The 24,202-nt window shown below is 33.7% G+C and overlaps 1 protein-coding gene across 3 annotated transcripts; it reads right to left on the bottom strand.

Moving 5' to 3' along the window:
* Positions 1 to 2,299: 2,299 nt before the first annotated feature.
* Positions 2,300 to 23,934, bottom strand: LOC149068640 (sequestosome-1-like). Of its 3 annotated transcripts, XM_089250370.1 has the most exons (9): positions 23,672 to 23,934; positions 20,957 to 21,134; positions 13,117 to 13,439; positions 12,239 to 12,464; positions 10,829 to 11,199; positions 8,572 to 8,661; positions 7,657 to 7,731; positions 4,681 to 4,933; positions 2,300 to 2,773 (listed from the first exon to the last, which is right to left on the bottom strand). In XM_089250370.1, exons 2-9 carry the CDS (start codon positions 21,105 to 21,107, stop codon positions 2,643 to 2,645), a joined length of 1,620 nt encoding a protein of 539 aa, XP_089106496.1. In that variant the 5' UTR covers positions 21,108 to 21,134; positions 23,672 to 23,934; the 3' UTR covers positions 2,300 to 2,642. The 3 variants fall into 3 exon arrangements, with proteins under 3 accessions (XP_089106496.1, XP_089106497.1, XP_089106498.1); XM_089250371.1 differs by lacking the exon at positions 7,657 to 7,731 and having other exon boundaries at positions 23,672 to 23,906; XM_089250372.1 differs by lacking the exons at positions 7,657 to 7,731; positions 8,572 to 8,661 and having other exon boundaries at positions 23,672 to 23,906.
* Positions 23,935 to 24,202: the final 268 nt, after the last annotated feature.

Below are 24,202 nucleotides of genomic sequence, written 5' to 3'. Positions count from 1 at the left end.
AAAAAAACTTCAAAACATATATATTTTTTTCTTTTCTGGAAGTTCACATTGTCCAGATCAGCGTTTCTCCACCTACGATCCATGATGATGGCACAGGTGGTCTCTGCAGGCAGATTTGATAAAATTATTTACCCATTGTAATTGATATTAGCAATATTTATATCAACCCAAATTAAATTACACTTCCATACTTATAGGTTTCCCATAAATCATCAAGGAGAATACAACAAATTGTGCTCATAAATGCAGGATATCATTAAATTTCGCAAAAAAATTTAATGATTTAAATCATTCAGACTCTGCCACAAAGCTGGGCTGGAAGAGATCTCGGAAACGGGATAAGTCCAGTGGCAAAGTTCTGGTGTTCATTGCTTTAAATCATAGTTTCCCAGACTTTTTGTTCCATCGTTCAGAAACTTTTTTTCTCATTGCTGTCCCTCCAACCCAAGCAAACCCATAGGATCCTATGTTATGCCCGTAGCTTCTATCGCCACCTGGACAATTCTATTGCCCACTTTGGAAAACACTGCTCTAAATGCAATTTCCTATAATTTCTGTAGGTGTGGAAATAAAGGGCTACAAGTCACAGTAAACAAAAATGTATTTCATGAAAAAAAATATTCAAATGATCTGAGACCATATTTTACTGAGAAAAATAAAATTTGGTTATCTGGGATCTTGAATAAAGACACAGCTCAGGTCTATCGGAATCGCCAACTTACTACTTAGTAAGTTGGTTGCGCCGGAAGTGTGTGTACCTAACAGTCTGAGTGTGTGTCTAGTGTTGCGTTTGATTTTTCAGTGCTGCCATCTATATTTCAGGAGTAAAATGTAATGAATGAATATTTGTGCTGCTTGTAGGCCTGTTGCGTTCTGCGGCGAGACTTTTTAATGGGGAGATCGGCTCGCATTTGCGCCACAGAAAACCAACTTCAGCCGACCACTACTGTGGTGACGGTGGGTCCCCATGATGCAAGTCCATCACTATGACCAATTGACCACCACAGTGGCAAAAATGTGTTCTCCCGCGGGTGGGGAATCAAACCGGTCTCCCGGGTGACAGGCGGGGATACTTACGATTATACTACTGACGACACAGGACCACATTACAAACATAGTGAAAATTTTACTGAGACTGTATACTGATTGTAAGGCTTATCACTCTATATACATCTGTTTTATTTTTGGGTTTGGCATTGGTTCTTGATTTAGTTGCATCTTGTATAAGATGCATTTACACTGATTTGCATGCTGTTGCCAAAATTTTGCTGCATGGTGCTTCCCGAAATGCTATAATCAGATTTATTTAATTTACCAACAGTTTCAGCTGCTTATCCAAGGAAGAGGGAAAATGGTGTGCAATTTAAATCTCACACTTCTTATGGGAAATCCTATAGATAGTTTTCCAAAGTAGATGTTACTCCCCTAGAGGAATGCAGCAACGATTTTTAAGGAATGGTGGTAACAATGGGTTTGCTTAACCCCTTTGAATCCCTAACCAACACCAAAATGATTTGTTTGTAGCATTACATTGGTTTTAATAGAAAATTACAGCAAAAAGTTTTAATGGCTAAAACTTGAAGAATAATCTTTGGTGATCAGGGCCGTCTTAAGAGCATCATGGGTCTCTGGACCAAGCGATCTTTCTGAGGCCTTACCAGGCAAGTTTATATACTTACTCTAAAACAAATGTCAAAGATCTCATTTATGTGTGGCCCTCTTCTCTTAAGGCCCCATGCATTAAGATGGCACTGCTGGTGATGTCATTTTTTCTGATTGGTGATGGAAAAGAGTAACATCAATAATAATATGGTGATCAGGAAAATGAACGACCCAGTAGTGCAGACGTCCATTACCACAAGAGGATTTTCGCTTGGACCAGCAAATTTAAAACCAACTCAGACACTAAATAAATTAAAGAACCTTAAACAAAGAACTTATTTACCCTTGGGGCCTGCACAAGATGTGCCTCTGCTGCTGTAAAATCCTTTTAGGAAATTATAATGCACCTGTTTATATCAAGCGACAAACTATACAGAAGCTTACCTGGAAATGCGAGACAGGTAAACGATGAAACCATCAACCATTCAAACTCTAATTTTTATGGCAAAGTCGATTAAGCACACTTCCATTATTACTTTTAAAGGTACATATTGACATTTTTAAATTTTGAGTTTAATAAACTTCTAGCAACAGCATATTTCTTGAACTCAAAATTTAAAAATGTCAATTTAAATTAAAATCATCAAAAAATGAGGATTTTTGACGTTCAAACTCAACTAATTACAACTGAACAAAGTTTCACAAGTAACAATGTTTATTTAAAGTATATGGTATATTTGGAAGTTTTCTGATAGGGAAAACAGGTCAATCCATTTCTCATGGGGGTTTTACACACAAAATTATACATAGAAGAATCAATCTCTGAAACTACCAAAGATACATTGAAAAAAGGAGATAAAAGAAAAAAATTATGGGACAATAACAAAAGAAAGTAATATGCATCCAAATACAATATATATAATGTATAACGAATATAATCAAAATTGGTTCCTCATACAACCATGAAACCACTACCCCAGAAAAGTTTTTTACAAGTATACAATTAGATATATCAATACCAAAAATAGACTCTCTGTCCATCACTGGTACAATGAATCAAAGGCTTCATTGATGTTTCCATGCTTGCTCTTGAGGAGTCGGACGAGCCAACCGCCTTCATTGTTGTACCCCATAGAAAGCATGAGCTGCAACGCTGTGGCAATAGCTGGATCTATCATAAAATATTTCAAAGATTGGAATGAAAGGATCTAAATCTATAACTTTCAAACTCATCATAATTCAGGTAAAAAAAAAACTGCAAATGCATTCTAAAACATGAGCAAACCATATACAATATTTGAAAACTAAGGAATAATGATTATAAATCCCAAAGTTGATTGTTTTGCATTGTTTTACAAGGAGCCCTTGACTGAAAACATTATGTGGTAAAAATTCCCATAATAGTGTTTTATGCACAGAGTGGAGTCTTTTTTTTTTTTTTCTTAAAAAAACTTTCCAGAGATTGTTTGGTACATGAGTTTTTTTTTGGTATATTTTGCTTTGGGAATTATAGCTAGTTATCATTATTATATAATTAAGATGTTACATGCAATGTGAATCAACATTTATACATCATTATCCTAACACACAACTGGAAAAAAATAAAAAACTTCATTTTTATATTGAAGAGTTCAGTACAAAGAGAACTAATCAGAAATGTGCTGATTTAAGTTTGTGCATAAACACACACTTTGATTAATGCTAGGGGATTCTGGGCAAAAATAAACATAAAATATTTTATATAAAATTTTTCTGATATATTATTTCATCTTTTGGTCACACAGATCTGTCAACTATTTAGCCCAGAAATGCCGGATTTCGGAACGTTTACAGGGCTTCCAGATTATGAATTCATATTGCCAGGTTTCAGTTATTTCCATCAACGTGAACAAAATAAAAACGTGAAAAATGAGAGAAACATTGCATTAGCGGTTTTCCGCAGCCACTATTTTTTTTATTTAGAAAGCGCCCCCTCCCCCCCCTCCATTAATCTGAAATCGACCATCCAAAAGTCTATGAATGTTAACAAACAAGGTCTGTTCACGTTGATGTATACATACACGTTTGAGTGTAAGACAGCATGCCAGCCAATATTTCATAAATTATGGAAAATCGAAATCTATACACTGGGAAATACAGGACATCGCTAGATGTGGGAAAAATTCATAATTTATTGGTAAAAATTGTCAATGAGAGGGACATCGAGGGCCTTTATAAATCTGTGGTTATTAGAATGATTTCATGAAGAAAAAACCCTTTAACATAATGAAAATGTCCAGTTAATGTCATTCAAGGACACATCATTGGAAAAAAAAAATAGACATTCCTTTATAATAGTTGGATGGCAAATGATGAGGTAAAATATGGGAAATGTCCCGTAAAATATGAACACTTTATGTATTATTTCTTATGTTGACTTTCTATGTCCATAAAAAAAATAGGTTAGCCGGATTTTTACTTTTTGAAGGTTGGCAGGGTCGGCTGTGACACCTGCGGTCATTTTTATGTGTAGAAGGGCAAAAATGAGAGAACTGCAGTTTAAAAAGCAATGTTTTCTTGTTTCAATCTCTTCTATCTGACAGCGAAATTAAAATACAGTCGAATTCCATTTTAAAGAATATCATTATATCAAAGAAGCAAATTTTACATAGGAACAACGCAAAAACCCGGAATTCTTTTACAATGAAATTTTGTTATAATGAACTGATTTCTCCGGCCTCTTGAAGTTCATTATAACAGGATTCAACTGTATACTTTATAAAGTTCTGCACCAAAAATTATATTCTCAATGCACATTGCATGATTGTAAAGAAAACTGTTGTAGGGTTTGGACAGTTTTGTATAATTGAAACTACTTGGGGAATTATTTTACAGAAATCACACATACATTTAAATCAACACAATAATTTAAAAACTTTGCGACAAGTTACTGCGCATATCAAAAATATAGGCCAGTTGTTTGAAGCACACTCATAACTTGAAATTCGAGGAAACATAGTCAACTAACAGAAAAATAAACAGGAAAAATTTCAGTAATTGGAAATTTTATTCAAATTTAAAATTCATAAATATTATTACCAAGAGCTTCATCCTCAGTTCTGGCAACATTCTCTTTTGGGGCATTCTCCTTTGGAGCATTCTCTTTTGGAGCAGAAGGTGTAGTATTATCAGTTGGAGCTTGGGAATTTTCTTCATCAATTTTGTCTCCCACTGACAAATCAGACTGGCATGGTTCAGCTTCAGCTGGAGTTGCTACTGCTGCTTTTGGAATTGTATTTTCATCAGCTGGTTCTGCATTCAGCATAGTCCAATCATCATTTGGAGAGCCTCCCTACAAAAAACGAAGTGTAATGAAGATTATTGAGCCCATATCAAATCAAGCTGGGATGGGGTGGGCACACACAGTTACAAGTATCTACACAATAAATATTTCTACTACCTAACTGCACATGCACTTTGTACACACATTCCTCTTCAGAATTTCTAACGAATCAGCACATGCCGGAATGTGTGTTCTGAGTGAATGTGTAGCGCTAACATATCTATGTCGTAGAGCTTCGCTTGTTTTGTGTTCATGCCGTCACCTGTCTTCCATTTTCTGAAGTAAAGATGAAAATGTTCTAATTTTCATATTATGTCAGTATCGTGTTGTATGTCTGCCTGCTCTCTGCGGAGAGACTTTTTAAATGGGAGACTGCCTTGCATTCTCGCCTCAAAATTGGAAAACCAACTTAAGCTGACCACCACTGTGCCATCAAAGGGGTTCAAACCTGGATCCTCAGGATCAAGATTCTACTGCTATAATAATAAAAAAGTTTGTTGAACTGAAGAGAGATGATTATGAGTATTTTCTCAACATTTCTCACACTTTTTAGTGTTTTTTTATCAAGAGATATTTGCAAGTCTTCTTTCATCGAAACTAAGGAACTTGATCCAGATGTTAACAACTGGCGAGGAAGTAATCAACCTTTTGACTGAAAATCTCCATTTTCAAACACTTAAAATTGGTAATCCAGAGATCTATGAAGTGATACCACACTTGAACACAGTTATAACAACAATTTCAACTCTGGCAATAACACTTGCTATCAATTTTTTGAAATACATCTTACAAACATTAAAGAAAAAAGTACATTTATCAGGGTTCAGAATAAAATCTGCTTGATCATTCCCCTAAAAAAACTAACTAACTATTTCCCTGACTTTATGAATTCAAAATCATAACTTTTCAAATATTGAATTTTGCTTTTAAAGTTTGTTTTTTCCCTTCACAGAACTTTTCCCGACTTTTATCAAATATTTGCATATTTGTATATACAGTCTCCACTCTACTTCAAGAGAATCATAATGTTTTTATATAATAGTCCTCTGGTCCTAAAAGTATGTCAAATAACGATTAAAATCAGATTTATTTCAAACCTTTTTGTCCATTCAACCCCTATTTTACTAATATTAATATATATATATATATATATTTCTTTTTTCTGAATCCAATGAGTTTATTACAAAGGCATAGAGTTCAGTTCACAGAGTCCACATTTCTGAAGCAATATTGAGGGATGATTGAAAGAATTGAACCTGAATTTCTTGTAAAAATCAATAGGAAACATTCTCCTGGTTTTGGGCAACGGTATAGCTTATACTGAAGTTACTAACTTTCAGGCAATTCACAATAATTTTCTGAGTTAATAGAACTTAATATTACTAGGCAAGGATTCAGAAAGATTTCAGGAAAGGATTTGATGGAAGTAAATGTAGCAAAGTGAACAGACATCTAGTACTACTAAGGGACAGAACTATTATTTTCCTCATTGTTTTTGGTTTTCTCTCCCACCCCGTAAATCGGACTCCCTATGAATGTAAGCATTAAGATGACTAATAAATAAGCGAAGCCTATAAATTAAGTATACAGATTAGATCATTTCTTCCTTTAGAAGGAATTACAGAAAACTGCTTCAATACTCAGTACACTCATAATGTATCTAAATTCAGAAAACAATGAAAACAATGATGATAGTGAGGAAGAAGAGTCAGAGTTCTGAGACAACACGAATAGAGCTATGCAAAAATGTCTATGCCACTGAATATCTATCAAATCACTGAAAAATCAAACTAATTTTTACAAAAAAGCTGAAAGTTTGTTGAATGCCATCTATTCAATATGGAATAAAGTTTTACACATGGAATAATATGGATCAATTTTGTCAATTAAAAAAATAAAGTGGAGAAAAAATCTTGGGAAAAGAAGTGGAAAGTATGCTAAAACCTAACTTAGACACCTACAGCTTCATTATCCATTAACCCTTTAGCATACAGGCTTTTTGCAACAAATTTGGATAATACACAATTGAAGTTCATTAGTGATACATTTGTTAATATCGAGGAAATAGAGGGGGAGGGAAGAAAACTAATGAGGGAGGTTTTCCATTCTTTTCTCAGCTAAATCCCTCTATATATGATATACCATATTTTTTTTTACTGGTCAAACTACAGGGAGGCAGAAAAGAAAAACAATAAGTCTGAAGTAGGGAAAAAATTTGCTCATAGGGTTACCAATTTCCTTTTGATACTATGAAAATGAAAGGAGGGACAGCTTGGATGAATTTTTCCCATCTGCGCGTCAAGTATTTCACCTCTGTAAGCAAAGAGGTTAAAATCTTTCTAAGATATAAAGGTGCAGTATTCCAGGCATTCTGTATTATAGGATCATAGCTGGTTCAATTCAAAACAGTCTGATATAGGAAAGTGTCAAATTTCACAGATTTTCATTGAAAGCAAATTTCATTTATTTATCAGTAATGAAATCTTTAGGAATAGAAGAGTTATTGGTAATATTTTTGAAGAAAAACTATCTAAAAAAAATATATTTTTTAAATATTTTATTTTCCTTCCCTGAAAAAAAGCTAGACAATATGCAGCAGTATATTATCTGCATTTGTTTTTTAGCATACAATTCATGCATTATATTTATATAAAAAAACACTGTAATATCCATAAAGTATAACGTCCTATAGATGGCATTTAATTTAAATTATATTAAAAGCAATTTTATACTTTTGGAGTATGTTGAACAGTGGAGATAAACTTTTCGGCCTGCTTTTTGAACAAATCTAGCATATCTGCAGGTCCCTGGAGAAAAGCAAAATGTCATGCAAAAAAAAGTTAAAATTTGCAAAAAAAAAAACAAATAAGAAAAGCAGAGCCAATTTAAAAAAAGAAAAAGAAATGAATAATAATCATGCTCTGTACTATTTTCAAAATAATGCAATGTTAGTAATACAAAATATGATTTCTACATGCATACGTGTCAATGTTTTTCAATAAAAACAAAAGGGGATCCTAAAAACATTTTTTGAAAAAAAATGAACTATATTGATGAATTTGATAATTCAAACTTTTTGATATCCCTATGAGCTTCAAATTAACCAAGTTTGACTGTATTTAAATAAGTCACAATTAACTTTTCTATACTCTTAGTTACTACCGAAATAAAAATCTAAAAAAAATATTTTTTTTTAGCTTTTTAATGTGATTTGATAAAAAAAATATTACTTTACAAATTATTTCACATGAGAATCCCAAGAATTATAAAGGCATGAAGGCTTTATGGCCAATATTAGCATAAAATATTGATTTGAATATTTTGGATATGACTATCAGTGATTGTGATTCGTTTCAAAAACACATCCTGTGAGCAACACTAGCAATAAATCATTTAAAATGATGTGATTCATAGAGCTTTAAAATGATCGTACTACGAGAGGGAATTGTCACAATTTTTTTATTTATTTATATTTTATTTTTTCATCGCCAAAAGGTATTTATTGATAAACTTGTCTCATCTCAAATTAGAGGAGATTCCTGAACTCTAATAACGATTTGAACATTCCTGAACTATAAATCAGTTAAAAAAACCTTCAAGTAATTAGTTTGACACAAAATTTTAAAATAAGTAATTTTCATATGTACTTGTTGTTGAATGAATGATGCAACTTTCTCAGCATGCTCTTTCAAAACATCAGCATGCTTTCTCAAAGTATCAGCAGTCACTGTATGTCTCTGAATCAAAAATAAATGAAAAACATTTACATCGAATGAATTGATGATTTTCAAATTGTTATTCTCCATAGGTTCAAAAGGTAGGTATTTACAGAGGAATAGTTGTTTAAAAAAAATTTTTTTTTTTTTTAATTTCTTCAAACCAAGTAAATGTTATTCTATTCAAGAAAATTGCAAAGCTTTTTCTAAGAAAATTATTTCAAGCATGAAGAAAAGACAAACAAAACAATACCCAATAAAACATACAAACATTAATATGAAGAAGCAATCAAGCTCCAGATATAAATACTAGTAACTACAAGTCATCCTGAGAAACCCAAGGGAGGAAATGAAAAATACACAAATAAAATATAAATTCAAGATATTTAAATTAAATAACTGTAATAAGATTAAAACATGAAGAAATTTTGGTATTAAGCAAAGAATGTATGGTAATATTATAACTTTCATACTAGGATGTTATTACATAGCTGCCAACTTTTGAAAATGAAAATTCTGGAGATTTTCGCGCAAACCCGTATTTTATGCTAAAACCACTCCCTAATAAATACAATAGGGATTTTTCCAAATAAAATAGGGATTTTCCAAACATAAAAGTTAAAGCGTAGGGAATAAAATCCCTACTCAAAAACCAAAGTCAAATTAAAATAGGGATTTTACACACATGGAAGTAAAACCCTTGGGAATGTGAAATTCCTACGCAAAAAACAAGTGAAATTGGAGGCCAAAACTTCAATGATGTAAAAATAAATATTGTGTTCAATCAGAAACGCTATGAACAAACATTCTGCGCGAATGACCCCAAAATCATCGGAAGATGAAGGAAAACACCGTCAATTTTTGAAGAACACTGACTTTTTGTGACACTTGCTTGATGTTTTTTTTTCACTTCATGACCGATGTTTATGTCCGTAACACAACTTGTACAAAAAGGAAAAGTTGGCGCTCTTCTGGAACGTTTGATGAAAGGAAATTCATCGGAATAAGTATCTTTAAAATTGATTAAATATGTTTTTGCTTATCATTATTCACGCTTTGTTATATCGCACGTACGTAACTTCAACAAAAGAAATTTTGACCACATGCGTGTCACTAGAATCTTCGATTATTATCCAGGACTATTGGCTGCTAAGTCATTTCCCTGCACGATGAGACAAACAACTTTCTTGTTACCATCAGAGGGTTTGTAAAACGTCCTTAAAAAGGGAATTTCCCCATTTACGACGTCATTTCGAAAGGGGAAAAAAAGAGGCTTCATGCCCCACAAGAAATTCCTTAGGGATTGTTTTCATGAACGGGGATTTTTTTTAACGAAGTAGGGAATTTTTAGGGACAATTAGGGATTTTTGTGATTTTCGTAAAAATTCGGGAGATTTAAGAACTTTTCGGGAGGTCGAGCGATGAAGCTAAAATTCGGGAGACTTGGCAGCTATGTTATTAAATCCACACCTTGTTCATAAAATCATAAGTTTTGATGCTGAACCTGATTCTAGTATCTACGTAACAAAATTTTCTTTTTTTTAGAAAGTTATCTTATGAAAACACTTGAAAATAATTGCAATAATAACTTCTTACTTTAGAGAAAATAAAAAGACTCAAATATCAACTTCAAATATGAATGGAAGATAATGGTAATCAAATTCTAGGGGATAAAAACTGTAGATTAATGGTGCCTAAAATGCATGAATAATCAATTAATACAGAGAGATATGCTTTCCCGATCCGCTACACATTAGGAAAGAGATTTTCTGAAAGTTATTCTAGTAGAAAAGAAAAGTTAGTTGTCTCCTATAGAAATCAAATTCTGGCTCTCTTGCTAGAGACAGAGAGAATGATACAACTTTTTTTCATTTTAACTCCCATTAGTAGAATGATGTGCTGAGTAATCTTCCTACAGCAACAGTGGTACAAAAATACAACTAAGAAATAAAAAAAAATTATTGCTGTAGTCAAGTGAGACTGCAATGCCTCTACTTAACACATCATGCCAATATATGTTACACAGCAAAGTTGTGTTCCTCTAGTATCCTATTGATCACTACACTTGCCCAAGAAGGAAGCAATAGAATCCGAGTTTGACTACTCCCTTGAGGAGGCACACACAAGTAGCTTTTATTTTCTAAAATTTGTATCGGCGTAAAATGAATTATTAAATAACAAAACTTACAGCATATGAACCATTTTGAACAGGTATGTCTGGGTAAATCTTTGAAGTTGGTGGTGATTTTGGACGAGCTCCTTTTTCCTTTTCAAAATCAGTCTTGACATCATCACCTTGCTTTGCCAGAAATTCCATATAGACATCTTTTGCTGTCTTGACTGCATTTTTCTCAGCATCTGTGACAGCCTCACTTTCATTAGGTTTGTCAGATGGCACAGTTGACTCTCCTGTAGCACCTTCAATCTTCTCTGTGTGTGTGGAAGCATCTTTCTCAGTAGAATTCGACGGCATCTTGTTAAGGTTGCAATCAGCAGAGCTTGCTTCTGGTTTTTTCTCCTCGTCACATGGGGGTTTCACCGAGACTTCAACATCCACTCCTATTCCAAAATAAAGTTTAGAAAATTGTTATTAAAAATGTGATAATTTTTTTTATAAAACAGATATCAACTTATATTAAATACTGAATAAATAAATGAATCAGAATAAAATACTGCAATTTTTCCCCTGCAGTAAACATGTTTCATTTTAAACATGGAACTTTCTATGATCAATTGGCATTTTGATTGTAAAGTAACACTGTTAGTTGACTGCAAACCTCTTTAAGTTTATGTCACATATGAGTCAGCAAGTTCAAATTTAGATTTTTTTCAGTAGCAAGATCTATCTAGAAAAATATGTGAAACAAACATTAGAACCACCACTACTTAAACATGCATGCACCTTGTACACGTCCCTCTGTTGAATTTCTAACGAATCAGTACATACAGGAATGTGCTATGTATGTGTATATAAATATTTGGACCCTGACGTATACTTGTCAGAGTTGTGCTTGTTACGTGTTCTTGCTGGTGATGCCATCTGTCTTCCATATTTTGAAGTGAAAATGGTGAATACTTGAATTTTCATGTTGTGTAAGTATCATGTTGAAGGTCTGCCTGCTCTATGCTGACAGACTTTTAGTATTTAGAATTTCTTCTGAAAGTTTAAAATTCGGAAAAATAGAAATTCTTCACTTGATATTAACACAATAAAGAAAAATAACAAGTGCTTGCGAACATGTTCTTGCTTTTATCATTGGTTCGTTTTTATTGTGTTAGTTTAAAATCTATTAAAAACTGATTGAGCATATTCTACACTTTAATGTTAATAATTTACCAGCTTATTATCTATGCATTATTCGAATAGTGGTTTGACAAACATTGACAATTTAAACAAAAACACTTAGTTTTTTTTTTGGTTAGTCTGTTCCCCCACCCAAAAAAACCTATTTTGGGAACAAAAATGAAAGGGGAATCATTTTGAATGAAGTGTTTCAGTTGCAGGTGGATATTTTGAAAAAAAACAAAAAAAAACTATCATCAAAACCCCATGTAACTTATACATTTTTTAAAGATATTCAATATAGACAATGATTACCAAATGCATCTAAAAGGTGAGCAACAGAGTCACCAACTGCCTTCAGAAAATCTTGCCCCTTTTCAACATGGTTTTCGACACATTCAGGCGAGATGGGTTCTCTGGCAAACAGTCTGCAATGTTTTCTGAAGTCTGTACTGGCTGACTTATTAGCATTATCTGGGATGAAATTGAACATAGTTCCCCAAAGCCTCCTATATCCAAGGAAACACCATTTTCTTCTCTCCTAAAAATCAGAAAATACTGAGATTTCACAAAAATTTATAAACACACACAAAAAAAAAAAGGAGGTTAAGATTTAAATGCAAGAAAAACAAATCTTGTATGCTGAATTATTCATATTAAGGCCTGTTTGCACAGGTAAAAATATTTAGCAGTTAACTGTTAAGTCGTCAAAATACTTTAAAATCTGCTCCAGTTTAAGTAACCAAATAGTGAATGATCATTGGATAATACAAGGCCATGCACATTGCCACATGTGTATAGCGTCTACTTAATTGAAAAAATAGACTGTGGATTCTATTCTATTTAACAATTTAAACGTACTATTTACATGCTCTAAAATCACTTAATATTTAAACTACTAAATTGCTTAACCCACGTAGACTGGCCTTTTGGCTTCAATAATAATTATTTTTTTGAATAAAACATACAAAACATGATTATTTGACAGTCAATATATTTTTAGACGCCATCAAACTTTCAACAATTGAAAAATTACTTTAAAAAAAAATATATATATATATATATATATTGCCTATAACATAAATGGATTTGACTTATTTTTTTGAAAGTAAATTAAATTTGAAATTCTTTCAGAACCCTACACTCTTAATAAGCATTTAAAGAACAAAATGACTAAAATATCGAATGCTTACATAGTACGGTAGAGCCATTTTCAACATGTCATGATTCAAATGCACATCCCGAGCATTACAAGCATGACAGAGATCATAATCTTTACACTGCAGACACTTGTAGCGATATCCATTGACTTCTCCACCGCATCCATCACAAATTACATTTGTGTGATTAGGCCCAGAAGGAATCTTGTTGGGCTCTGCAGACGTGGCAGCAGAGTTATTCTGTTCCTCAGTCTGGTGAACATAGATTTTCATAACCCCTCCTTCATCATTAGCACAAGCTATAGCTTGAGCAAGCTCAGGATCACTTGACATAACGATATCATCACCATCTCCATCTATCAAAGAGGAAAAAATATAAGCATCTATGTTCCATTAAAAATATAAGCATCTGTTCCATTAATAAAAAAGATTATACCAACTAACCAAATAACAAAATCAGGTGGGATATTGAAAGGCTAATTCACCAAACTTGTGCTCATTTCACTTTACTACTATAGCTTTCAGAAAGGCATGCACATTGAACAAGAAAGGACCGGATACAACCCACTTACCATTTTAGAAACATATTGAAGTGTTCCCCGAGGATGGGCATATCCGGAAATTTATTAATTTATGTGAAAATAATAAACAATATTTTGTATCTACATACAGGGTGATTATAAAAAAACTATCCCGACATATGGGCCCCTAACTATCATACCATTCACAGAAACTGAATGAAATTTTGGCATAAGGTATTTTGATGTATGCGCTCAAGAATGATATGGAAAACAACAGTGTCACTCTAACAGTTACGGTTACAGTGAGAAAATTTCGAAAATATCAAATGGCAACACCAAGTTTTTTGTATTGGAATGCGATCTCCATTGTGAAAAACCCTAAATAGCGTTCGAACGGCAACTGTAGCATGAAAATCACCGGCGGTAGATAGGCTAAAAGTGAGGACACCCAATAAGGACAGAGAAGCAGCATAAAATAAAGCATTTTATTGTGTTTCAAAAATTTTCCACATGACCTTGTGGAGGACTAATCAGGCTGGGATCTCAGCCGAAGAAACGGTGTGACGAATTAAACGAACATTAATGCTCTGGTGCACGGCAAAGTTCTTTTTACTTTTTCCTTGCCTAGCTCCGGGGATTTTCGTGCTACAGGTGCCATTCCAACGCTATTTAGTGTTTTTCAGTATGGAGATCGCATTCCAATACAAAAAACTTGGTGTTGCCATTTGATATTTTCGAAATTTTCTCACTGTAACCGTAACTGTTTGAGTGACACTGTTGTTTTCCGTATCATTCTTGAGCGCATACCTCAAAATACCTTATGCCAAAATTTCATTCAGTTTCTGTGAATGGTATGATAGTTAGGGGCCCATATGTCAGGATAGTTTTTTTACAATCACCCCGTATATACAATAAGCAGGGCTCCAACTCCAATAAGGACGGGGTACTCCACCCCCCCCCCTCCCCAGACAACATATATACATGTAATCATAGCATAATAAAAAAAACTAAAAAATTTTTTTTTTAATTTTAAAAACAATTTTTTACAGCACTATTTGAGTATCCCGTAAGATTGACTTGAGCCAAAGAAAAATGACGGTTACAAAAACAATTTTTGGCCAAAACGGCACACTAGCAACCACAGATAATTCTTTTCCATCTCTCCTCACAATACAGTCGGGCGCCCATATTTGCTGTTTTTTTTTTCCTTCATTGGAAACACTCAGCAATCGTCATTCAGGTGTTTTGTTTACAAAATTTGAGTTGTGCGTGTTTAGGATGGCTGATTTTTCTAGTGCTACTGATAATGTTTCGGAAAGGAAAAAAAAAAAGTGAAGGGTTTACAAGAAAAATTGGATATATTGACTATGCTTGATGAAAGTAAGTCAATTGCTGCTGCTGTGGCCGCCATTAAGGAATCAACAAATCCATGGTGAGATATATTAAGAAAAAATAATCTGAAATTCATTCAGCCATGGCTGTAGCTGCACCTGTGGCAGCGAAAGCTTTGCATCGCTTACTGGATTCACGTGTTTCTCGTACAGAAAATGCTGTTTTTTGTGAGTACAAGTACATACCTTTTGCTACAAAAAAGGTATTCCAATTAATTGTAATATTATAACGGAAAAGGCGATAACATTTTACGCTTCTATAAAGGGAAGGGCTGGTGAAACGTTTATTTCATCAGAATTTTATGCAAGTAAAGGTTGGTTTCATAGGTATAAGAAACGATTCGGATTACACAATGTAAAAATCGCTAGCAAACAAGCCTCTGCCGACCAGGAGGCAGCTAGAAAATTTCCAAAGACTTTGCAGAAAATTATTGAACAGAAGAGTAATCCATCTCCGCAGGTGTTTAACGGTGGTGTCTGGTTTTAAGATCCAGACTTCCTTCATATGCAGTAAAATTAGTAGAGGAAGCCTTGTCAACATATTCCAACATACTTGATGATATGAAGAAGAAGAAACATAAAACTGAAAGCACAATGTCCTTTCAAAAAGCATGGCCGGGGGGGGGGGGGGGGGGAACTGTACAAATTACATTCTTTCTTCTTTTCTTTTTTTCAGAGTTTCGCACAGTCCAATCTATCAACTCTCTTCGACAATCCACACAGCAGACATATAAGTTTAACCATAAAAACGCCAACATTCCATAAAGGAAACAGGTTTTATTTACAAAAATATCAGATAAAAATTGATCCAAACATTCCCGGATTTTTGATTTTTCTCGTACATAGAGGAGAGTTCAAAGTATTTTTTGAAATAAATTCAGAAACTTCAGGTTGATATAAAAATTTTTTGACAGAATTTCGAAATTTGGGCATTCCCCCCCCCCCATTTCGATTAAAATTTGCCAAAATTTCAATTTTGAAGTAAATTGAAAATTATTTTGCGTATTTCTACCACTTAATATATCAAAGTAAATCAATTAATTTTTTTTGTGCTGTAACACGTTCACAAGCTACGCACGTTCAAATATGCATGTTCCATTTATTAAACATTGGCCTTTCAAGAGAGTGGGACTCTAGGGATATCTAATGTGCAGTGTGCTGCTTCGATTACCCCGTTCGAACCCCAGGGTGTGTTTTCATCATATGACATGAATATAGGTGGCTAATTTTGGGTAATAGAGGAATGTGCTTTCTGGTGCGGATTGTTTATATTGGGCGAGTACTTTTTTGTTCTTGTATTCTTAGAAATGTATGTATTTTGTGAACTGCAGACTAATCAAACCGAGTTCGACAATCATAGATAGTCTTATTATGTTCAGCTGTGTGTAAACCATATCAAAAAGATATCTAACATTACAAGAAGGTGTAGGATTTTTAGAAACTCTTTCAGATTCTGAAGTAGACGATGTAGATATATGCCAATTAACTGCTAATGAAAATGAGAACACTGATGAAAATGATATTGTTGAAAATGATATTGTTGAAAATGATCTATAGTCTGTTTCAGGTTAACTTTGCAGTGAAGAGAAAGGTAGAGAGTGTATTCCTTCGCCGCAAAATATAGTTCTCATATATCGGAGGTTTAAGGTGAACCTTTATACAGAATATTTCGATTTTTTCTATGATTTTGAAAAAAATACTGAAAAAACATCGTTTTGAACCGATGTTTACTTGTTTAAAATTTTTAAATTGTAAAAAATATTGGTTACCATTATCAAAAATCCATAGCAACGGCAACGACACTCTGGCGCGATATCCTAGAAATTTTCCCCGCCAATATCGCTTTCGTGTTTTTTCCGTTACACAATTGTATACTGTATATATATTTTTATATCGTTATTTTGTTGAATTTTCCATAACGATACAATTTTTCATTGTTTTACATGCAGTTATAGGCTTACATAAAAAGCAATATCCAATCAGTTTTATTTTTTCCAAAAAATAGGCTCAGTGAGTTCAGATATTCACTCATAGATTACAAGAAGTGTTTCTCTTCCACGAGAGCACCGATATTGTTATGAGAGGCTGTTTAAGGGTGCAGAAGTTTTGATTAGGTTTTTTTTTTTTTAAATTATTTATTTTTTGCCATGTTTATGGGATAGTTTTAGTTTCCGATCACGGAGAGTGTTGATAGAGTCGCGACTTCCACTCACACGAACGGACGCCATCTTCCACCCACCTGTTTCTCTCGATGCGTTCCTTGCCTTTAGTGTCTCTTCAGATAAAATAAATGAGAGGGGGGGGGGGTCCACAGTGGTTTGGGCTTTCATCCTTTATGTGACAGTTGTGTCTTTATTTTCACCAGAGATAGCCACGCTAAAGTTCTCTGCTCTTCCATTCCTGAATACTATATTTTTGGTTTTTGAATACTCGCTGTAAACAAAACTCTATAAGAATCATCCGTAATAACCATGAGCACCACATCAACCGTAACAAAAGACTAAAGCTGTCGTGAAAACAAGTGGCATCGACGTATACCGTTCGGGGAAGGGGGGAGGTCGAGCGACGGAAATTTCGGCAAGAAAAGTGAGTAGAAAAATTCTAAACTTTTCCGTATCATTATTATTATTTGGTGCTATTCCTGCATTTACACGTGAAAACAGAGTTAATCTGCTTCTTCTTAATTTTATTTAATATTAATTTTTTCCACTTAAATTGAAGAAAAATTAAAAATCCCCAAGTTTTTGAGAGCCATGGTTAATATACAGTATTTTAAAATTATACATTGCTTTCATAGTATTGTTTGGACTTTTGTATTAGTATTGTTTGTTTGCTCATAGTATTGTTTTTTGTAAATAAATTTCAGCTGAGGGAAGGGAAATATTGCAGAAACATATGACTGTTTTTTGAAATTTTTAGTGTTACTTACGGCACATCAATGAAGAGTAAGTGACACGCTGATAGAAGATAATTATTTTTTCTAAATTTTAAAACACTTTCTAATCAAAAAACAAAACAAATGATTTCAAAAATCTCACTTTAATTTCTGAAAGTATCTCGGCAATGGTTTTCTTTTAATTCTATAATTATTACTAATTTAACTATGCAATTACGTTACACGTAAAAAAGATTTTTCTCAGTGAGATTGGCGAGAATCGGCCATACCTTACCAAGGCCGCGCATCGATACATTGGTTAAGAGGCTTTCGTTCCCATAGCAACGAGTGATGCGGTTCACTCGTAGCTTCCCCTTCACTGCAAAGTTAACCTGAAACGGACTATAGTAACAACAGTTCCAACTGATGTATGTGAAATGCTAGATAATTTTGCAACTATGAAGATGTGTCAGAAAACTCTCGAAATGTGTTCTTCAAAAGATGTAGAGCAGCAAAAAGAACCAAAACGTAAGTGCAACACTCATATGAAGGTTTCAAGAAAAGGCAAAACGAAAAAAATAATATTGCATGGGATAAAAAAAAATTCTTCCTAGAATCTGATCAAAACCTCAGCTCTGAATTCCATTGGAAAATATTTGCCATATGACCATTACAGCATGTTGGGTAATTCATTCAGAGTTGTGAGAAGTGGATCATATTTCACATTTGAAATTGCAAAAAGAAGTGGCAACGAACCTTCTACAAATGAAGGAGGGTTAATTATTCATCCAGGTCGACGTTGTCAACTGAAAAAAGATGTCAGGTCATCTGCTGGTCATTATATTGTGTCTGCGATGCACGGACAGTGTGCAGTTTGCTAAAAAAACACTATGTATAAATACTATCAATGTGACAAACGGGTCCATTAAATATATGTTTTCCTTCTTTTATCATGGACATTAGAAAAAAATTGTATTTTCAGCGCACATTTTTATGTGAAAAACCGGTATGCATTGCAAATTTGAATTTGCAATAAAAAATACGAAATTTTGTGTGATAACTGTACTCAAAAAATAAATAATCATGAGAATATAGGCAATACACCAGTTTTCGCTTTCACCTTTCCCCAAGTGCCAATGTTCCATTTTGAAACATAATGAAAAACAAAGAAAAATGGAATTTCAAAGTTGATCTATGTATAGGCATGCAAAAGGACCTCAAATTCCAAATTTTAAAATAATAAGTGACTTCGTTCATAGTTCGGCCTTTCAAGGGTTAAGAATGACACTCTTTCAAGAACACTTTCACTTCCAGAAGCACAGTGCAAAATGTGTAAATCACAAGGTCCGATGTAAATAATTCAAGGTAGACCAGATGGTTTTACTGTGTTGTCCATTCCTTTTTTAAAAGGATTTGTTTAAATTTTAGCATTCAATGCTAGTGTAATCGTTTTTGACAAACTAAGTACTTTTATTTATAGCTCTTCGCTGAGCATTGTAAATATTATTTATGTCTCTGCATGCCCTAAAAATATAGAAGAAATTTAATGTTATTGGGTATCATCAGAGTCACAAAACCTAGAATAGGCCTACATACCCAACTGCTTTGTTATGTAAACTGTTGTTTCACCTATACACAAAATGTGCACCATAATTTTGAATGATGAATGTTAGTTACTGTACAAGACCATGAAGTAATAAATACAAAATTTACTTCTTTTTCAACCAGCAGAAGTTTTTAATCCCTACTCTACTTGTTGAACCCTCAAACTAAACAAATGAAAAATTAATAAACCACCAAATGGTCAACATACATCCCCCCCCCCGAAAATAAATTTAAAAACCGTACAATTTATGCTTTAGCATAATCATTAATTGCAATCTACATTTGCATTATTTGGTATTACATTGATGATTCCTTTCTCAATTAAAATCAATTTAACAAATTTTGTTGATACGACTTTGTAAAAAAGTAGGAAAAGTAGGACAAAACTGAGAAAGTAGGACGAGTGGGAGCCCTGAATAAGGAATCTGAAATAAAAATTGTGATCATAACATCATCCAGTTAATCAGTCTGTGATCTGACCATCGTACTAATGTAAATAATTGCACAATATAATCTTGTCTTGTATATAATAGAATCTGGAATTGAATTTATCCAATCTATATAGAATACACTTATCTGATTGACTTTCAGTAAAAGCAATCACGTTGGAATAAGATATTGTGTAAGATAAGGCCATGCATAGAAAAATTGCGAACAAATATTTAAGGGAGAAATGAATTACTTCTATTTATTCAATTTTGATTTTAAAAAAACTTTCTTTTACTTATATGTTGCAAATCAAGATACTAAGGCAGTCTCATGAAAATACTTTTCAGGAATTAATGGGGAAAAATTCGATGAAGTTTGACCACTGATAACTGATATTGATGTTGTGTTCCAAACCGATATGGACTAAGCGAGTTAAAGTCATTCTCGTCAAAACTGATACAACCCCAATTCTCGTCAAAACTGATACAACCCTGGTGTCATAGTCTTAATATTTCGTATGCAAATCATGACCCATATACCTTGTTACACAAAACATAATCTTCATTACAGAATAAATTAACAAAACTTGTGAGCATCCAAAAAAAAATTTTGTACATTAGTTACAGATTCTAAATGTGTAAGTCAACCACCCAGAAATAAACTACGCTGAATGCAATGTATAGTCACCGCTCACTATAACCCCACCCCCCAAAGCAGAATGTGCCGAAATGTGTGATGTACGTCGCAGAACAACCAGTGCTGTTGCAGAACAATCTGGAAGAATTTTAAGAATAGTGTAGAAAAACGCTATTATGTACATACGAATTTTTACCGCAAAACATTTTCAGTCAGCTGAGGGCTCGTTGCAGAACATCGCAAAACATTCTGATTTGGGGATTCTACCTTTCCATCAAAACAGATGTTATAGCAATTGCAAAGCATAGAGAATAGTAGTCTTTATATAAAAACATTTGGAACTTATCGAACTAATCATTGTAACAGAACTATCGCTATTACAATGAGTGCAATTGTATAGCTCTTTTTAAACTTACCTTTCCATCCAAGAATGAAAGTCTTTCCACTCAGAACTGGGAAAAGCTCAATGATCTTTTCGCAAAGTTTGCTATAATGATTCACCACATAGCTGGAAATAGCAACTCGACGTATCTCATTTTTATGATAAACCTTCAAGATATTCACCATTTTGAAGTATGCCTATGGGCACCAACTCTGAAAATAAAATCTAGAACGAATAAAAACACAAGACAGAAAATACAAATACAGAGTCATTTTTATGGATAACTTTCGATTTTTTCCACTGAATCTCATGCAGAGAAACAATAGGTTTATTTAGTTCAACACTGTTCAGCACGAAAATACAAGTATAAGGATTTTTAAAGGCAAGAATTTTTTTTAACGCATAATATTGATGAATATTTTTTTCTGCTGTGCTTCTTGCAGGTATGCAAACATTTTGCTTTGGAGCCCCTGGCTATGAATATTTTTTTCTGCTGTGCTTCTTACAGGTATGCAAACATTTTGCTTTGGAGCCCCTGGCTATAGTATACCAATGTTATGATAGAGCTCAGTGGACCGCTTTGGCCTGCCGGCCATGCATTCAAAACCTCTGCTATAGAAATTTGCAAAAAAAAAAAAAAAAACTCGGGTAACTTGTCAAAACAAAATCGAAACAAATAAAATTTTGGATTCTACCACTTTCTTTTTCATGTACTTTTACTTCATAATACTCACATTTCAATTATTTTATTGCTCATTTCAACACTACATTCACTCCAAGTTTGGCCACTCAATACTGAGTGGAGTCATTCGGACTCCAGGCATTGCTCATCTTGTCACAACCCCCATCCTAAAATAATTAGATGGATAGAAGACAAAGTGATCCCACGGACGCCTTATCAGCCTATAGCACAAGTATAAACTGCACCTCCTCCCCGCTCACAAAGAAAAAAGAAACTGATCAACTACAAAGAAGACTGACTGATAGCGCAAGACCAGTATAATGTCATGGAAATCGAACGATTTAAATTGAGGATGAGGCTCGTGTGGACAATGAGCCGATATTGCCATATGGCGATGTGGCCTGGGTATCTTTCGGGTTGACGGGAAACGGAAAAGAAAGTTTCCCTTCAAGAATCTGGTATCGCTTTCTGCGCATGTCACAAATTCCTTTTCTATTGCGTACGTGATGGACTCTGATAGTTTCTTTACCTGTGCGCCGTGACTAAAATCATTGTCCCCTTCCTCCACGCCGAATCTTTCTTTATTACAGAGGACTGAAAGCAAATTCACTTTTAGTGTTTTACGTAGTCGAAAAAGACAGTTCTGAGATATACAAAATTGCAATATTAGTTTCAATTCTTTTGGACTGAAATAATTTCTTCCTCCCCCCCCCCCCGACCTTCATTTGAATTTGTAAATTTCATTTTCTGAGTATATCTTAATCATATCTGTTCAGTTTTTAATCATGGAAATTACATTCAAAAAATTTAATATATAATTTAGAACAAATATTTCAAAAGTCATGTATCCCTCCATTTTTTTCAAATGTGTGCCTTAATAAAATAAAATTTTTGGGGAAATAATTACAGAAATTTGAAAAAATATTTAATGAAAAAATTGACGAATGAATGAAGACATGTAAAAAATCCCATTGCTCTTTTTGTTGATTTTGAAAATGGATTAATACTTGCTGGGGTCAAAATGACCCCACAACACCAGTTATCCTAACAATTTTCACAATACCAGTTAAGGGTAATACTTGCTGGAGTCAAAACGACACTATCGGGACAGTTACAGAATTTTCGCAACGCGAATTGATTAATGTAAAACCGATGTCAACTGAATTGATAAATGTAAAACCGACGTCAACTGAATTGATAAATGTAAAACCAACGTCAACTGAATTGATAAATGTAAAACAGACGTCAACTGAATTGATAAATGTAAAACCGACGTCAACTGAATTGATAAATGTAAAACAGACGTCAACTGAATTGATAAATGTAAAACAGACGTCAACTGAATTGATAAATGTAAAACAGACGTCAACTGAATTGATAAATGTAAAACCGACGTCAACTGAATTGACAAATGTAAAACCACGTCAACTGAATTGACAAATGTAAAACCGATGTCAACTGAATTGACAAATGTAAAACCGACGCCAACTGAATTGATAAATGTAAAACCGATGCCAACTGAATTGATAAATGTAAAACCGATGTCAACTGAATTGATTAATGTAAAACCGACGTCAACTGAATTGATTAATGTAAAACCGATGTCAACTGAATTGACAAATGTAAAACCGATGTCAACTGAATTGACAAATGTAAAACCGACGCCAACTGAATTGATAAATGTAAAACCGATGCCAACTGAATTGATAAATGTAAAACCGATGTCAACTGAATTGATTAATGTAAAACCGGTCCACACACATGCTAATGGCACAATAAAGAAACGAAGGATAAAAATAAATGTAGAGGAATAAGGAAAATAAACTTATTAATAACATTATATTTTATGATGTAACATTTTATTTCCCTTCATCATTCTTTTTTTCCTTGTGTTAGGATTGTATTACACCTATAATAAGTGTCGCTGTTTTCAACAAGTTTCGATTAAATACATATTTAACATGAAAATTCAATTGAAATAATTCAACCCCGTATAAAATTTCACTGAAAATTAAAGATTGTCATTCTCATAACATATAGCACGTAAATACGCAAAGAGCAACTCACCAGTACGAAACCAAAACAAATAATGATCTGTGCTTGGTGTGAGCAATCTCAATTTATAAGGTGAAAGAACCTGTTTCTAGATCAATCTAGAAGGTGACCATGAGTCTGCACATTTGCAGCTGAAATGCCGATTTGAACAACAGCAACGTATGACGCACTTTCTTTGAGGAAGCGTTAAACAAATGACTCAACCACCTTTCTCGTCCAGTGATGACAAACAGAACCAGACGATAACCTGATGCTGATGATGATGCGAATAGATACGAATAAAAAAAAAAAAAATGTCAGTAAATATTTATGTGACCATATTCAATATTTTGTTTAGCTGACCATATTTCAAGAAAACAGTTATTTTTCCGGATACTTTGCTCAGGTGAACTCGGAAAGAAAAGTCATCACGTCTCCACCAGGACTCGAACCCAGGCGCTCTTGCATACCGGGGGTAAGCGTGCTACCATCTACACCACTGAAGACATGACCCTGCTTTCCTTATTTCACGCACTGTGGCGTGAGGCGCTGAAGTAGAGGCAT

This window comes from Pholcus phalangioides, unplaced genomic scaffold, assembly GCF_987345545.1.
Source record: "Pholcus phalangioides strain wild (caught in Gottingen) unplaced genomic scaffold, Ppha-v1.0 ptg000024l_1, whole genome shotgun sequence".
NCBI classification, from domain to species: Eukaryota; Metazoa; Arthropoda; class Arachnida; order Araneae; family Pholcidae; genus Pholcus; species Pholcus phalangioides.
This window is presented reverse-complemented; position numbering and strand designations above follow the sequence as displayed.

Bases quoted from the DNA above. Each gene is read 5' to 3' on its own strand.
- LOC149068640 (XM_089250370.1), bottom strand. From the start codon at position 21,107: ATGGTGAATATCTTGAAGGTTTATCATAAAAATGAGATACGTCGAGTT. The intron at 11,200-12,238 runs GTAATCATTGTC...ATTTTGGAATAG, and splicing joins TCACCTTTTAGATGCATTTG to GAGTGGATGTTGAAGTCTCG. The intron at 8,662-10,828 runs GTAAGTTTTGTT...TTTTTGATTCAG, and splicing joins TTCAAAATGGTTCATATGCT to AGACATACAGTGACTGCTGA.